At 35.1% G+C, this 19,027-nt stretch overlaps 1 protein-coding gene across 3 annotated transcripts in view; it reads left to right on the top strand.

The window, feature by feature from the left end:
- Nucleotides 1-19,027, top strand: part of LOC149805508 (BTB/POZ domain-containing protein KCTD3-like) — a 91,810-nt gene that overhangs the window by 2,584 nt on the left and 70,199 nt on the right. For all 3 annotated transcript variants that reach the window (XM_089950109.1, XM_089950110.1, XM_089950108.1), the window contains exons 2-5: nt 5,896-5,949; nt 14,446-14,491; nt 15,109-15,182; nt 16,393-16,451. In XM_089950109.1, the coding sequence (XP_089806235.1) occupies nt 5,896-5,949; nt 14,446-14,491; nt 15,109-15,182; nt 16,393-16,451 (233 nt within the window). The remainder of the gene's footprint in view (nt 1-5,895; nt 5,950-14,445; nt 14,492-15,108; nt 15,183-16,392; nt 16,452-19,027) is intronic.

The raw sequence follows: 19,027 nt of genomic DNA on the forward strand, positions 1-19,027 counted from the left end.
GGTGTCAGGATAATGTGACTGGGTGGGACATCATGATACATGTCTGCAGCATGATGCCCCAGTGCTATACATCACTATAAACTGCCACATTGCAGACATCGAGCAATATGACTGAAATTTTTTTAAAGCTATGTTAAAAATCAAATCACATCACAGCACAGCACAGTAAGTATATTAATTACAGCTTTATTTGTGGAAGAGTGTCAGTATGGGCTGCCAAGTGTGTGAGACATTGATGAAACTTTGACTACTTGTAGTGATGTCAATTGACATCAGAACACGCTATACAACATTATTATTTGGGCAGTAAGACATAGCACTAAAACATAACATGTGATTTGTGTTTCATTATAGAACTAATCAGATGTGGAGATCTGAAGGACGTGAATATGGTGTTCGCCAGTCAAATCACAACTTTAAAATTTCTTTAAGTGACACACATCATTCAAAAGATATCATTTGTAGGAATAATTCTTTCTAGCATGAATCTGCAACTTTTTGTCTGATAGGCTACAAATAATAAGTGGACTGGGACATTAATTTTAATCTGTCAGATCTTCACATATGACTTTGCAGATCCAGTTTTAATCAGACTGTGTGGAACTTCTGCTGCTGCTGAAATCTTGAGGGAATACAGACCATGATCATGTCTACAATATACCTGCCAGGCATTGGTGGGTGGGTGGGGACTTAGTAAGTGTGCTCGGTGGTCCTGGATGGGAGGGTTAAAGCTGTACTTGTGATCCAGAAAGGGACATTTTATAATTTATAATATGTTAACCCTTTAGGAAATTATTTGAAATTAGAATTTGAATAAAAGAAAAACATGTTTTCATATGAAGCATTTAATACCCTCCCCCCCTCCCAAAACTAGAATAGCTGGTAGACTGGATATTGTCACAGGTTATCACCATGCACACATGTGAAAACACTTGCATAATCACAACATGGACATTAAAAAAAAGATACACACAGATTTTGTCTTTAAAATCCATTGGACAATGAAAGACGGTATTATACTATGACCGTAGGCATATTCAGGATGGAATGAGGAATTCTGACCATATGCATATTCAAGATAAAATGGGTTAATGTGTATTGGCAGCCCATGTAGTAGAAAAGAAGTGCTTAAGTTCTTGTGACTTGCTCTGTCAATGATTGTTTTAAAATCTTAGTTACTTTTGGGATTGAGTCCTTTGGTCATACATTATTCTGATGCAGGGTGGTGTCATACATTGTTCTGATGCAGGGTGGTGTTATGTTATAACTTTTGCACACTCCAGAATGACTAATGCCAATAAGCTGCTGGCAGTATGTGCAAGGTATAAAATGTTCCCCATGCTGCTGCACTTTTCAAGTCAAAAGCCATAGATGGCTAATCCATCCCTGACCCAAAGCTGCATTTCAAGATTTTGCAGTCAAAAATGAATCATACTTGCACACTGCTCCTGACTTTACTATTTCGTCTACAGATCTATTCACATTTTGCATGATATGTTGGAAGTAAAATATGTCATTAATGAAACTTTGCTGATGATCACAAACTAATCAGTAATCTTTATTAAAGATGGATTAAACATTTTCATTCATGCTAACAAAGTATAACTTTTGTTTTTTTTCTCAACATGCTACTGTGGTTTACCAAATTTCATATTGTTACATATTGTGTCCTTACTTATGCAGACTAGCATAATTGGCTGTCCATTTGTAATGTTCAAAGGGCTAGCAAACACAAAATCATCCTAATTATCACCCATCAGTTAAGTAATCTGTGGAATGGTAGATGTTTATCTCTGATTTACCTTTTAATCACCTGTATAACATTTAACAATATGAACTGACCAGTTGGTCTAGTGTTACATTACCATTTAGCGTGGAGCTTTGCAAATCACAATTGTTTAATGCTTTAACTTGCTACGTGTTACTGGCAGATATTGTGGTGTCAGTTATCTTATTTTTTTGTGGTTAGATTTTATTAGAAAATTAAGTCCATGTTGGAGGTTTGTACATCAAAAACTGTGCTTTGCATGTGACATGTATGCAACTGCGGTTATTACATGTACAATTTCAACAATGATGAATATTACATTTATTTAAATCCCTAACAGTATAGTCTGAGCCCTAAATAATTCATAGAGTTCTTGTAGACTTTTCAGAACATAAAAACTTAAATGTATTATTAGCTCTATTGGTCATAGACTTGATGAGCTTATGGATTGGTCCACTGTCTGTCCATCTGTTAGCATCTAAATAAAAGTTGCACTGGTATGGTGTCCACTATGGCTGCCAGTTGCCATCTTGAAATGTATTGATCATTACTCATCCTACTGGCATTTGGTTTTCAGCAAAAAAAACTTATTCTGACTGAGTTGTTCCTAAACGAAAATGGTGTTAATCTTACATACAGGATGGCCACTACAGGGGACATCTTGAAAATTTTATCACAACTTTTTCTGAATAGATCGTCATATCAGCATGGGTTTTTTGCTGTGAGACATTCTGATTCCTAAATGAAAATGGGACTGATCTGGAGTCAAATACAGTCATCTTGAAAATCTTGTTATATTTTCTCCTAATCGAATGGTTACATCAATATATTTTTCACCTAAATACTTCTTATAATCTTGATCCTAAATAAAAATAGTGCTGTTCTGATACGAAAATATTGTTGTGACTATATCAGCATGGTGTTTTCACTGAAAGACTTCTTGTGAGGTCTGATTGGTCATAAATGAGAATGGAGCTAATCTAACTTCTAATTTGACTACCACAATGCCCACATTGAAAATTTTGTAAATTCCACCTCACTTTGATGGCTGGTAATATTGACATTGTGCTTTCACCTAAAGATTTCTTAAATAGAAATTATGCCGATCAGATATCGAATATGGCCACCATGGTCTTCCTGTTGAAAATCTTGTCATAGTGGCTTCTCAGAAATGGTTATATCAAAATGAAGTTTCAACCAGAGATTTCTTATGTTGCCTTGTTGGGCATACATGTAAATGGTGCCCTATTGGCATCCATTGCCCTGTTGGCATCCACTTTGTCCACCACAGGAGCTAATTTGGAAAAAATTTATTGCTGAAGAATATAAATGATCCACAATTAAAAGGAAGAAATGGTTTTATCTTGAAATCCTGGAAATTCTTTACAGCCAGTAGTACATCAGTCTCTTCAATGGGTTCTTGTGTTTTTCTTATATGTAACTTCCATGTACAAAATAAACATGTATGCACATAAATTTGTTTCCCACAAAACTTAAATTTTTTGGACCAAAGCACAAATTCATTAGAAAAGAACCGTTTAAACATAGTGGACTTAGGTGTATAGTAGTTATAAAAACTAAGCCCAGTTAAGCCCAGTTACAGGAGTGAATTAAATGACTACAATAGGAGGGATTTTCGTGATGTAATCAGCCATTGTTGTCTCCCTTACAATGACTGCTGCATTTGAAGTGTTGAATGACTAGATCCTTTACATTAGGTGTACCACAATTTTGACATAAAATTTACGTTATCATTCTTAAACAATCTAAATAGGTGCTGAATTATTTAGAAAGGCATCATTTAGTCTTAACTTAAGAACCTATGATGATTCATAATTGATGAAAACCAAATTTTCACTAGCTGAATATAGATCACTTTGAAATACCCAGGTGTAAAAACTGACATATGTATTAAACTGAGATGGGTCTGTGTTTTGTAAAGCAAAAATAAAGGTAGTACAGTTGTACAAAAGGTCTAATGGTAAAGGCATTGCTGGCACAGGATGACCTTGTACTACTACCAGCCTTTGTGGTTTTGTGTATAGGTCTAATGGTAAATGTATGGCTGGCACAGGATGACCTTGTACCAGCCGTTGTGGTTTTGTGTGTAGGTCTAATGGTAAGGGTATGGCTGTTACAGGATGACCTTGTACCAGCCTTTGTGGTTTTGTGTATAGGTCTAATGGTAAGGGTATGGCTGTTACAGGATGACCTTGTACCAGCCTTTGTGGTTTTGTGTATAGGTCTAATGGTAAAGGTATGGCTGGTACAGGATGACCTTGTACTACTACCAGCCTTTGTGCTTTTGTGTATAGGTCTAATGGTAAGGGTATGGCTATTACAGGATGACCTTGTACCAGCCTTTGTGGTTTTGTGTATAGGTATAATGGTAAAGGTATGGCTGGTACAGGATGACCTTGTACTACTACCAGCCTTTGTGGTTTTGTGTATAGGTCTAATGGTAAGGGTATGGCTGTTACAGGATGACCTTGTACCAGCCTTTGTGGTTTCGTGTATAGGTCTAATGTTAAGGGTGTGGCTGTTACATGATGACCTTGTACTAGCCTTTGTGGTTTTGTGTATAGGTCTAACGGTAAGGGTATGGCTGTTACAGGATGACCTTGTACCAGCCTTTGTGGTTTTGTGTATAGGTCTAATGGTAAGGGTATGGCTGTTACATGATGACCTTGTACCAGCCTTTGTGGTTTTGTGTATAGGTCTAATGGTAAGGGTGTGGCTGTTACATGATGACCTTGTACTACTACCAGCCTTTGTGGTTTTGCACATAGAGTCCAGCATCATGTTATTCTCACAATTTTTTGTCCAGTGCCTTCTAAATCTTTACTCTAAGCACACTTTTATGTCCAAAAAACATTTGTAACAAAACACCTACACCTTTTCATTGGTGGATGTACACCCATGTCCTTGGTGCATGCTATATCTGAAGTCTTGTAAAACTAAGATGACAATGAATATCTATATATTTTGGAACAATGTGATCTGAAAACATTTCAGTTTTTGGAGTTGCAATGTGAAGTATTTGATGGACATTAGTGTTACATATTTTCAAAGTTAATGTCATCCCTATGGTGAGGAAGATTTAATTTTTTTGAGGTTGACAAAAAGTTTTAAAAATGTATGCAAATACACAATTTGTCATGTAATTGATGCTTTGTTTGTGTGGAAAGAAAACTTGTTCATGAAACAGGTATTTATCATAGTAAATGCTGATAGATAATGAGTATGCAAAAAAGGTGAATGAGAGATCAGGATCTGGAATGAACGATTCCATGGTGCAGCTCATTTCAGGTTAACCAGATAATGTTTCATGAGTTACTTGAGCACATGATAAAACTTCTATTGCAATAATGTAAGTGTTCAGAGAAAATATATAATTGTATTGTGCAGACCACAAAGTGAAGGTGACAAAACTATTGAAGCAGCCAAGATTAACTCATTTTTGTAGCACTGTTAGTGAATTATAACTATTATTTAATTTGTCCTAAAATGGTATGTGTCCCCAAGCTTTGGAGGGAGGGGGAAGCACTGTCCTCTGTCCTTGGGATCCTATCTGCACAACTGCTTTGTCTATATTTTTAAAAATTGAAAACCATAATTCCTGTTATCAACATATTGTACAAAAACCTTAAATTTTAGTGCTTTTCAATACATGTATAATGAATGCTATAAAAGATTGTATCCACAATAAGGAAAATCCATTCTGCATGATCATTGTGAATGAAAAATGAAGATTTTCCATGGATATAAGCACATTATTTTCCATTTGCAAGTTATGTGGTGGGACCAGTAATATGCGTGTATCATAGTGCTTGTAGTGCAGCAAGAACTTTCCATGCAACCCAAAGTGTATGTGATCTGTCATTGTTGTTTTTCTTGTAGACTCTAAGAAATCTAAGAAATGTGGCTTAGTTGAACCAAGCCTTATAATTCCAAGTTATTCATTCTTGAATTGATTGCATAGCTGATGTTATTCAGGTATTATGTATTTATTACTCAATAACTGGTTCATATGCATACTTATAATGGAAAAACACCTGTATTAGATTATTTACCACTAATTATAACTAAATGTTTGTGAATGACATACCTATCATTTCTATTTTCAGGTTTTCAACATCAAGAGAAACTCTAACATGGGTACCAGATTCATTTTTCACAAGGTTGGTAGCAATGTGGCTGATTGGTTGTAGTTAATCTGTGGATGTTTCTTTCATATGATGTCTGAAGCCTTCATAATTACCCGTCGTTGTCTGCCATTTTAAAGGGCAGTCATTCCATAAAACATTCATTTTTAAAATGGAGATAGAAATAAAACACCTGACAAGATCAGTCAGTTACACCATATTTTCATCTGATTGATAAACATCAAAGGAAGCTGATTCCACCAAAGTTCGATGATGCTGTCTAAATTGAAATGTAGTAGAATGACACCTTTGTTTATGCCTGCCTCTTGTACAGACCAACTTCAACCACTAGACTAGAAGACTTAAAATCACACTTCCCAATTGGTGTGCTAAACAGGTCCTGGAGCTTATACCAAAAAAAGATGTTATTGGTGATGATCAGCATACTGTATTAGTGAACCTTGCAATCCTGTGATGTTGATAAAGTGGCTTTGTCCTAAAATCAGTGAAGTGTGAGCTTAAATACTCTGCTGTATTTAGTGTATATACAAATAGTTTCATTAGTAACTAGTGTATAAGCATATTGCTTCATTAGTAATTAGTGTATATACAGTGTTTCTTTAATAATAGTGCTTCAGGCAATAGTTCAGTATTATAAGCCTGTTGTTTTCCTGGATTAAATATGCATTGATAAAATGAAATGTGCCATTAGGAGGATTTAATTATTTCAGCATGAAGTTGTAATCATTAGTAGGATCGATCTGAACAACTGTTACGTTTAATTTTCATATGCTAGTATTTTTTATTATTCTTTCTTTCATTGTAAAGTATTAAAAGTGTTTGAATGCCTTATCTTTTTTCTTCTTTCCTTCCTTATTTATCTCACATATCAGTTTAAGTTAGTAAGTGGAAATTACAGCTACTGGATACCTTACCAATATGTTTTCATGGAAACAATATAAAATGTATTATAATTCTTTTTTCTTAGGGTTAAAATAAAGCAAAGAAATGTGTTAAAGCTAATATTTGATTGACATTGATTTATTAAATACATGTGGCAGTGTTAATCTCTAAGAACAAAGTACAGTAAGAAAATGGGTGGGTTGTGGATATGGTGAATTTTTGTTGGGTCTTTAAATTTGTTGCTTAAGTGCAAAAACAAAACCACAAAAAGTAGTTCCCAATGAAAATTTCCGATACAGTATATCAGATTACTGGAGGCAGGAAAGTATTACTGGAAATACCGGTGCTATTGAATATGAATCTATTCTACATGCTGGATGGACATACAACAGACAGCATGCTGCTCAACAGTTAAGCGGTATTTCAAAATGTTCATGCCTTGTCAGGAGGAAATTATAATGGCCATTATGACCAAATGACTGCTATGTAAAGGTTTTGGTTGGACATGTTTGACTGTACATGCATATTTTTGCATATATATTCTTTTTAATCCAGAGTTTTAGAGTACTTGTAATTATTAAGACTGTTTTACCTGTATCAGAATTATGTGCAAATATTTAATTCCATGTTTTGTTGAATTTTATTTAGTAAACATTTACTACTGTATAGAGTCGCTTGTCCTTTGCATACCAAATTGGATTTCACTGTTGATGATTTATAAATTTGGAGTGATTTAAATAAACATTTTGTGGAATGATTTAGAAACATTGATATTATATATTGCATTTGTGGGAGCCTCATGAGGTTTTGGTCTTCATCCTGCATTCTTGCACAGGAAATGATACCTTGCATTTAAAAGAAAAACCCAGTTTCTTTACTGCACTTATATATCTAAAATGGTATTTTAGAATGACATCTGTGTCATGTGATCACACATTATAGGCAACACAGGCAATCTGATCCATATTTATTGATCACATGCTTCACTTTGTACACAAAATTTACAGCTTTCGATATAAGTAGGGTAAGTAGACAATCTTTTTACGGGTAAGGGATGTATATGAGGATACATATTAATAATTTTTCTGGTCTTTCAGCCTCTTAAAAATAAATTTCTGCGTTTCATTAACGTGATCAAAGTTTTCTGAGGTAAATTAGATTTTTGCTTGACAAGCCCAACAGGCACCTCACTTAGATTACAGGAGGGGCCTGATCAGAAATAAGAGGGGCCTAAGGTGACAGGTAATCAGATATTTTGTGCACTGTTTAAATATTATATTTCAAGCTTTTGATTTAGATTGGGATATTACACTGCTCAAAAAGTTCTTTATTAACAGTAATAGTGCTTACTAGGACATTTTTTAATGATATCTAGATGCAATTTTTTAAGAATTTTTGTTTTTACTGAGAATGTACCATGTCTATTCCATGACTATATCAGATTATTTTCTTTCAGTCTGCATGTTCTGACATGGTCCTCCATAGGATTTTAGACCCAACTGTCAAATATTCTTTGTTTGTTAAAAACTAAATGTGAAATCTGGAAATCTGTGAGTGAACATTCAGCTCAAAAGAGCTTAAGAACCCTAATCATGATAGAGTGTAAGAACCATAAACATGTTAGAGTGTAAGAACCATACTCATGATAGAGTGTAAGAACCATAATCATGATGGAGTGTAAGAACCATAATCATGATGGAGTGTAAGAACCATAATCATGATGGAGTGTAAGAACCATAATCATGATAGAGTGTAAGAACCATAAACATGTTAGAGTGTAAGAACCATACTCATGATAGAGTGTAAGAACCATAATCATGATAGAGTGTAAGAACCATAATCATGATGGAGTGTAAGAACCATTATCATGATAGAGTGTAAGAACCATACTCATGATAGAGTGTAAGAACCCTAATCATGATAGAGTGTAAGAACCATAATCATGATAGAGTGTAAGAACCATAAACATGTTAGAGTGTAAGAACCATACTCATGATAGAGTGTAAGAACCATAATCATGATAGAGTGTAAGAACCATAATCATGATGGAGTGTAAGAACCATTATCATGATAGAGTGTAAGAACCATACTCATGATAGAGTGTAAGAACCATAATCATGATGGAGTGTAAGAACCATTATCATGATAGAGTGTAAGAACCATACTCATGATAGAGTGTAAGAACCATAATCATGTTAGAGTGTAAGAACCCTAATCATGATAGAGTGTAAGAACCATAATCATGATAGAGTGTAAGAACCATAATCATGTTAGAATGTAAGAACCATAAACATGATAGAGTGTAAGAACCATAATCATCTTAGAGTGTAAGAACCATAATCATGATAGAGTGTAAGAACCATAATCATGATAGAGTGTTAAGAACCATAATCATGATAGAGTGTAGGAACCATTATCATAATAGAGTGTAAGAACCATTATCGTGATAAAGTGTAAGAACCATAATCATTATATTGTAAGAACCATAATCATGATAGAGTGTAAGAACCATTATCATGATAAAGTGTAAGAACCATAATCATGATAGAGTGTAAGAACCATAATCATGATAGGGTGTAGGAACCATTAATATTATAGAGAGTACGAACCTTTGTCATGATAGAGTGTAAGAACCATTATCATGATAGACTGTAAGAACCATTATCATGGTAGACTGTAAGAACCATAATCATGATAGAGTGTAAGAACCATAATCATGATAGAGTGTAGGAACCATTATCATTATAGAGTGTAAAAACCATTATCGTGATTGTAACAAGATAACCGGGTGGGATTTTGGATTTACAACAGAACACTTTGATGGTGATACAAATACAATGTTTAATAATGAACGACTTGAATGAGCAATTAATTTTGATTAATATGTGCATGCATATGATCCAAATATTGGATCAATTAACATAAAATGCACAGACTTAATAATGAAAATACAAATAAATGACCTTACACAGTACAAGGACAAGGGGTGAATGATTCACAGTGATTTCACAATGAAAAGATGTGTTTTACTCAAATAGTAAAACAAATGTAGTATTTTGCTCATATAGTAAAATGTATTCATTCAAATAGTGAAATTATATAAACAAAAGGGACAGATATACAAATTATCTTTACATTCCCCAAAACACACTGGGTTTTACAAACCCCAAATATTAGCCCACAGCTAAAAGATTACAAGGAGTTACACACTCCGTCACCAGCACACTTGGCTACCAGTAACACCGGCCAGTAAAGCCGTCAGTATTCCAGGTTGGTCAATCAAGCAGGCAGCACCCACCAATCTATGTCAGCAATGCCCGATCACCTGCTACTCGACCAGCAACACTGTTTACTCAGCTCTATGGTTAGCTCTGCAACTGGTAACACGTCGACTCTGATAACTCGGATCGCTCCAGTCACTCGGGTCAGCTGAAAATATATCTAACACTGTGTACTATGCATGACATGGGCATATACAATAAAAAATAATGACATTATATACGGTAAGTTATGCAGATTACATTATTGGCACAATTACAAAACGGCAAACAGGTTCAGAAGTAAACCTAACCATGCCCGACAAGAATCCTACAGTAGTAAACGTTTTTAAAAAATGCAGCTTTATATTGCTAATATAAATCCCTCGCTAAGTCACAAACAAGAATATAAAATATTTGCTTTATACTACGTAAACCAAAGCTACATGGCAAACATACAAAAATAAACGTGGTAGTACAATAATAATTCACATACATCTACAGCTGAAGATTTGCAAGTCCTTAAAGTAGACCGCTCACTGACAAGACGTTATGTAATGTGAAGATTTGATCTTACAGTGAGGCATTTATACACAGACGAAGACATCATACATTGTCTGTGCGCTGGAAACATTCTTTTTTTCCCATTGACACCATTCGCATGTGTGGCATAGGATGAACCGAACTATTTCGAAATATTGTACAGTATATATAACCTAACCCTTGGGTATTGTTGTACACAGAAAACGAAATCTGACTACATGTATTTAATAAATAAAAGGACTTATACAATTCCATGACAGTGATAAAGTGTTAGAACCATAATCATGATAGAGTGTAAGAACCATAATCATGATAGAGTGTAGGAACCATTCTCATAATAGAATGTAAGAACTGTTATCATGAGAGTGTAAGAACCTTTATAATAATAGAGTGTTGTTGTTGTAGGGTTTAACGCCATTTTTCGGTACATAATAGGCTATACATGGCGGCCAGTATTAATGGTGGAGGAAGAACCCGGGAAAACCCCAGAAAGAACCACCGACCCACGAGAAGCTACTGGCAAGCTTTCTCACATACCCACATTGGCAGAATCTGAGACTCAAACCCATGCAGACAGAGGTGAGATGGCAGTGAACCATAACAGAAAGCGCTTTAGACCACTCGGCCACTCTGGGCCCCCATAATAGAGTATAAGAACCATAATCATAATAGAGTGTAAGAACCATAATCATGATAGACTGTAAGAACCATAACCATGATGGAGTGTAAGAACCGTAATCATGATAAAGTTTAAGAACCATAATCATGATAGAGGGTAAGAATCATTATCATGAGAAAGTAAGAACCACGATCATGTTAGAGTATAAAAATAATTATAATGACAGCATGAAAACTTTCCACAATTGCACATATATTTAAATAGTATACAGACACTTTCTTACTCACTTTTGGATGAAATCAACATAATTTTTACAAGCAGCCTAATCATTTTGTTTGGCTAGAATATTTGAGAGAGTCAAGTAGAGCCTTGCTCCAGCATAATAGAATGTTACTCAATGCCTTCAGTGACAGAATGTCACTCAGAGCTTGGAAATATTAATCAAACTTAACAAATCCAGCATTTGGATTAGTCTAAATATTTTCTAGTAAGATTTTTTAAAAATAAATTATAATGGAGTGGCCAGATCTGTCATCACAATACATGCCATTAAATCAGGGTTCCCACAATATGTTCTATTCCAGATTTCACAATACCTGCCATTAAATCGGGGTCCCCACAATATGTTCTATTCCAAATTTCACAATACATGCCATTAAATCAGGGTCCCCACAATATGTTCTATTCCAGATTTCACAGTACATGCCATTAAATCAGGGTCCCCACAATATGTTCTATTCCAGATTTCAGGTAAACAGTGTTGACTCTCTTCTACTGGCACATAGTGCAACAGTGATGTAAATTATACACAGTACACTGTGATCCCACTATGTAATACAATTTTTATTCCTGGGTAGTAAGTGTTATTTTGTATTTGCTTATGCCTAAAAAGAATTGAAAATGGCTATTATTCCCCTTAAACTTTCCTTTTTGTGAACAGGACAGTGATATATTTGAAATTTACTTATTTCCAATGAGGAAACATGTGAATTTGTGTCTTTTCATTCACATAAAGTCAGAAGAAAAAAAACATATGAATCAAAATTCACATGTATTTATAGTAAAGTTATACAAAAATGACCACAAAAGATTTAGAAGGGAGTAGTTTTTTATATTTACAATTATACTGTAAATCACTTTAACGAATCAGCCCCCAAATATAGTATCCCATCATGTTCTCATTATACTGTCCTTGGTAGTGACGTTCAAAGTCCAGTATATCCTAGTGGAAGCACTTGCCTTGTTTCTCCAAGTACGCCCTCGTTCTCCTTGAATATATCAAGATGAGCATCAAGGATATAGATGTTAAGGACATCCTACAACCCACTGTACCATAGTTCTTCACCAGAGTCTCACCAGCTCCACATAGTTTTTGGCCTTATGATTGCCCAGGAAGCCCCTAACCACTTCAACAAAGCTGTCCCAAGCTGCATTCTCCTTACTAGTGAGGTTCTTGGGAAATTCATTGCACTTCAGGATCTTCTTTATCTGTGGTCAGATGAAGACACTGGCTTTGACCTTTGCCTCAGACAACTTAGGAAGAAGTCTTGAAAGTACTTGAAGGTTGCAGACTCCTTATCACTCTGACAAATTGTTTCATAGGGCCCAATTTGATGTGCAGTGGTGGCATCAGCACCTTCTGGGGATCCACCAGTGGCTCCCACTTGATGTTCCTCCCCATAGAGAACTTGATCCGCTGTGGCCAGTCCTGTCTGTGGTAGTGCGCCTTGGTGTCCCTGCTGTCCCAAAGGCAAAGATAGCATGGTAACTTGGTAAAACCTGCTTGGAAAGCCATCAGGAATGCTGCCATTTTGAAATCTTTGATGACCTAGCCGTACTCATCATAATTCAAGGCATCCAGCAAGGTCTTGATGCTGTTGTAACCCTCTTTGATGCATCGAGTGAGCCAGGGGAAGAGATAGGCACTTGTTCCCATTATGGAGCAGCATGGCTTTGAGGCTCCTGGATGAGCTGTCATTGAAGAGGTTCCACTGCTTGAGCCTAAACATCAGAAGCTTGGCATTGGACTTGGTGAGACCAAGATCCCTGATCAAGTCGTTGAGGTATTTTTGGTTCAAGTAGTATGGGTTTCTCTCCTCAGCTCCACCTCTGAAATTGCCATCTGGATCTATGTCTTCCTTGCTCTCTGACTTGCTGCTCTCTTCTAAAGATGGCTGCTCTCTCCATAGGAGTGGGTAGGGTGAGCTCAGAGCAATGTGGTACCAGAGCGATGGATGAAGGAAGGTCCAGATACGTGATGGCAGGTGCATTCTTGCCAGTCTGATGTTTGGAAGGGTCCACCATGCAGAAGTAGCAGTTGCTTGAGTGGTCAGTGTATTCCCGATGAATTCTTGGGATAGTGAACTTCATGAATCTCTTTTCCCCTCAGTACTAACCTACAAAAATACCTTTACTTCATCTATGACTAATGTTAAGAGATCTCGCAACATTTTTCATATATATTTTTTCAATGACATTGAAAATTTTAAAACATTTTAAAATTAAAATCTTTTACAATTTTAAAATTAAAAAAAAATTATAACATAAAATTCTGAGCAACAATTGTCCATCTTACCTTACAGAGATTTTTTTTACAGTGCTCGCAGGTGAAATGAAGTGCCCAGGATTTGTCTTGATCCCCGACAGTCATGCCAAAATATGCCTTGTAGGCCTCGCACATCTTAGCAGATTCTTCCACGGAAATGTAGATATATATCCACTTATACACCTAGAACTAAACTGAACTGGTGGGCTTAAGACCACTGTATTTATACTACTATTTATATTACTGGAAAGTTCTAGAAGTTACTCCAAGTTTACTCAGCATTGAGTCTATCTGGAATGTTCTGGAAAATAGGTAAAATTCAAAATATCACTGTCTTGGTCACAAAAGCAAAGTTTGTGGAGAATAATAGCCATTTTCGATACTTTTGAGGCATAATCAATTAGGAAAAAACACTTACTACCGAGAAACAAAAGAAAAATTGTTACATTGTCCCTAAATTTTGATCTTGCCCTTGAGTTTGCTGTTGGTTGGGTAACTTGTGGTTGAATTGGTCATGGCAAGGAAGACAAATTTTTGGTGAGTTTGGGGCAAATGATAATTGGCTGAACTGGGCATTGCAAGTAAGAAGTTAATAATATTAGTATGAAAAGGGGCAAATGATAATTGGCCACATTATTTTAGTGCATAATTTAATATATTTTCAGTTTATTAAGTGGAAGGATTTCATCACTGAAAGATGAGAACAATGCTGTGAGTATGGCTATATTGTAATGAATTTCGATAAGTGTAGATATATATTTATGCTCTCATGCATTATTTACCATTAACATAGTTAATATTAACTCATCAAGCAAGTGGTGTTAGTTGTTTTTTTAAAAACCTTATTCAGAAAATGTGAAACATCCAGAAATTATTAGCCATGACTTTTTTCTCTGATTATTTAAAATAGCCATTCTTTTCTGTATTTTGTCATCTCTAAATATTTTGTGTTCATTCATTCCTTAATTCAGATGTTTTGTAGTAATAGTAATAGTGAATTAGATCTCTTTAATCCATTTGAGAGTAAAATTCAATTCTTATTTCTACAGTATTGAATATAATATATTATGCATTTTATTACAGACTGTGTAAACATGCACAGATATTTCTCTTTCTGATACAAGAAAGGCAGATGAAGGGTATGCATATTGGCAGACTTATGACCTACATCTATACATAATTACAAAGTTCCATTATTTGTAACTGTATTATGATTGTATCTTTTTTTAAATTGTAATAGTCAGTTCCAATTTTGTGTTCATAATCACTTTTTGTTTTAATCAGCGGAGTTGCTACACTGGTGTTAAAGGACATTTTTTTAATTTCAGATTTTCATTGATAGAGATCCTAAGCAGTTTTCTGTGATACTAAACTATCTTCGCACTAAGGATGTAGATCTTAGGTATGGATATCATTATGTATTGTAATATTAATGTTACAGTACAGTATATCAATACACATTTCTGAGACATGAATAAATATAGTAACTTCTGAAGGTATTATTCCCACATTTCAGTATCAGAGATGTTGCAATCCTTTCTGTTTGTCCATCAGTTGCTACCTCAGTAAACGTGTTTCCTCCCAAACTGGGTGGTGGTGAAAACTCAGCAAACTTAGATTTGCCTTGCCCATATCGTAGCATACTTCCAGATGACAGTACAACCCTACTTGTATCAGCAATGCTTCTCATCCCACCCATCAGTGTTTAAAAGTTCCCATTTTAATTATTATTTTTAAAAACCCCATAATGATAAGAATTTTAGGGACTCCTGGTACACACTCTCAGTGTCAAAACTTGGAATTCAGATTGCTGTGCTGTTCTAATGTAATCTGCTTATCTCAGGTTTTGCATTCTACAGATATAGCATAGTGAAGAATTTCGCCTAGGATGCTTTTGTGATTGGGCGTATCCCAGAAATGGCAGATGCAGGACACTTTGTTGATTAGATGCTTTATTGAATAATTCATATCTCAAAAGATAGAGAAATTTTATCACCCGCTCTGGTGGCCTAGTGGTTAGTGTGTCTGCTTTGGATGCAGGAGGTCACAGGTTTGAACCCCAGCCAAAGACTTATAAAAATGGTACTAACAGCTGCCTCACTAGGCACTCAGCATTCAGAAGTTATTGTTAGGACTGGTCGCAGGCATGTAGCATGATGTCTACCCAGTCACATTATCCTATTATCCTGACACCAGGCTGACCAGTCCTCACACTAACCTCTTAGTGCTGAACGCCAAGCGAGGCAGCTGCATCTAAGGCAGACACTCTAAACACTTAAATGACCAGAGCAGTCGGTTTAAGGTCAAAGACACTAAATAATTCCATACAGCTATCTTGCGAACATGTTACTCAGACCTAAGACAATGGTTTTGTTACCAAATTTGGTTTGTTTTAGTTACAGTCATCAGAGATGGTTTCAGTACTCATTAGTTAGATAGAAGCAATGGCCTTAGCTTGCATTCTTGGACATCTTTTTTTATTTTTTTGGTCAGTAGAGCATCAGTCCCTTTGAGTGACACTTGTTTGGATCATGTGTCATCTAGTAAAATTATGAACAGAAATTTAAAAACCTTTCTCGTCCACTGACATGTATTGCTTTATTTCTTTGTAGGGATGTAAATATCCATTCTCTCAAGCATGAGGCAGAATTTTATGGGATTACTCCACTAGGTGAGTTTCAAATGTTATTTGTGAAAGAGCTGTGCAATGACAGTGAAATCTCTCAAAAGCAAAACCTCACTAAACCAAGTTACCTTGAACTGAACCATGTGTCAGATCCCAGTTTTTTTAAATTAATTTCAATAAACCTTTAACCGCATATCAAAACCCTTCTGCCCCCAAAATAAGCCACAAAAACATCAGACCCAAACATACCAGATGTCAGTTTGTCTCTATAATGAATCCAATAAACTAAAACTCAATAAGAGTTCAGCCAACCAGTGGTACTCAATTCATGGAGCATGGGAGATTATTTTCATTTTCACTTGAGATTGTTGTTATTTACAGTTGAATTGAGGCACAGCTGATTCAGAGACTTTTTGTATTACATCTCTTCCTCAATAACTCGAGCACATTGGGGTCCAAAATCATAGACAGCACTATAAGCGAGGGCACGAGTTACTGAGGGACCTCTCAAAAATTAGCTACACAAAACACATCTAGATAACCGCTGAGTTGAGGAGGGGGGAAATTTGGCTGTTTAATGACTGAATCCTTGTTTTATAATCATGTTGAGAATAATTTTCAATAATGTGCTTTTTCTGATGAAGTTCTTTGTTATTCTGTATAAATCACATTTATTTTCAAATGTCCAACATCTGAAAGATTGATAACATGTTTCCAGCTGTTTTGAACAAACAACATGGTACGCAAAACCATTTATGTATGATGTCACATCTTTTTGCTTTTGTTGACTAGTCTGGTTCCCAGAGTGGTGTACACTAAGTTTTTCAAAACAAGGCGTCTTCAAATTCAGAATCCAGACTAACTGTTGATAACACTACCAAACAAGATTACTTTTTATTAAAAAACGCAACAATTTGTGAAATGAATTTTTGAATTGTTCAATTAGTAAAATATTGATACTGTGATTTCATTGACAGTAGTATTGAAACTTCATATCATCCTTGAGAACATCTCTGCGTACGAATTCAGGAATTCTCTGAAACTCGTTTTCCCCACAATGGTCTGTATCTGTGAAACAAAGCACTTTATTTTATGAAGTACTCATTTTGCTTGGTTACCTTACTATCTTTAATCACAGTTATGATTGAGTCAGTTAATTTAAGATAGTTTAATTAGATTACATTTACAATAATATTTATAACAGTGTTCGATTGATCAACTGAAATGAGTTACCCGACATAGGACTGAAGCGCTGGTTCTTAAGCATGTAGGATTTATATGCCTTTAAAAAAAAATTGTTTATTTCACCTCCTTTATTTGATTCAAAAGACATAATTAACATGATAATAGAAAAGTAAGCCCGCTTTTTATTTCGTCCAACAATACAACAAATGTTTCTGCTAGTCTGATATCAAAATACTATCAGCACTTACCTAGGTTCTCAGAGAAATGCTCATGGACAGAGCTGTTACGGTAGATGACACATTTTACATTTAATTACAACAGGACACATTGCATTTATGATGATTACACTTAAAAGAAACTAGAAGATCGAACTAGATCACAAATTTCAATTGATACAAAAAATGATTTAATTGGTATTTATTTATCAAAGTACTGCCTGCACTAGGCGTAAGTGACATTTTCATTAATAAAAATTTCCTTGAGTATCATTAATTACAGTGTACAAAGAATGTTGTTTGGAAAGAAAATGTAACAAATTTTATGACTTCTTTTTAAAGTTGATATTTCATAATTTTGATAACAATTTCCAGGTCCTATCTACCAATTTCAGCAATAAAACAAGTGATGTATCAGTTTCCATTACCAATTTTGATCATGATTTTCATCAAGTTCAACAAATAGGAACACGTTTTCTGGGTATTTTTTTTTTTTTTAAAAATGGGATCCATATCTGATCCCATGCTACAAGCAGGTTCACAAGTTATCATGGCACGAGTTATCAAGGGAGTGGTGTACCAGACATTTAAATTTATATAATGAATTGTTTTCTGTTGGCTATTTCATCCCTCCATGAGCCCTTGGGTTCAGATTGGACTTCTTACATTTTGCTCACTGAACCAATGATTTTCAACTCTAGGCCCCTTTTTCCACCATATTTCAAACTGGACCTACTTTTTTGCAATTGTTACAGCATCACAAATGCAAGTGTACTACTTCGTGATGCAGAAATGTGTCTTTCAATCTTAACGACTTGAACAGATGAAAATCATTCAAATTAAATGAAATCCAAAAATAGAAAAACAAAAGCAGTGATATCCAAATGTTCACATAACTGATTACACAGATTGACTGGATATTGATTGTTTTGTCATAACATAACAAAATATTATACTTGTATGTGAGAGGACACCTAAAAACATCTATTCTTAGGTTTTAAAAATCCAAGTAAATGTACAACAATTATCCAGATAAAATATTTCATTTTGGATCAGAGGTGTTTTTGTCTTCAGAGGTTTCACTGTATAATATACAGCCACAACAAAATTAATGTGCGTGTTTGGTAAAAGGGTAATGTTGAATCTTACTATGCCCATTATTTTTGCTGCTGATTTTAATTGTGACTTTTCAAAGGTGACTAACAATTGTTAGCCTATTTA

This window comes from Sinohyriopsis cumingii, chromosome 2 (assembly GCF_028554795.1).
Source record: "Sinohyriopsis cumingii isolate HCF-2022 chromosome 2, ASM2855479v2, whole genome shotgun sequence".
NCBI lineage: Eukaryota > Metazoa > Mollusca > Bivalvia > Unionida > Unionidae > Sinohyriopsis > Sinohyriopsis cumingii.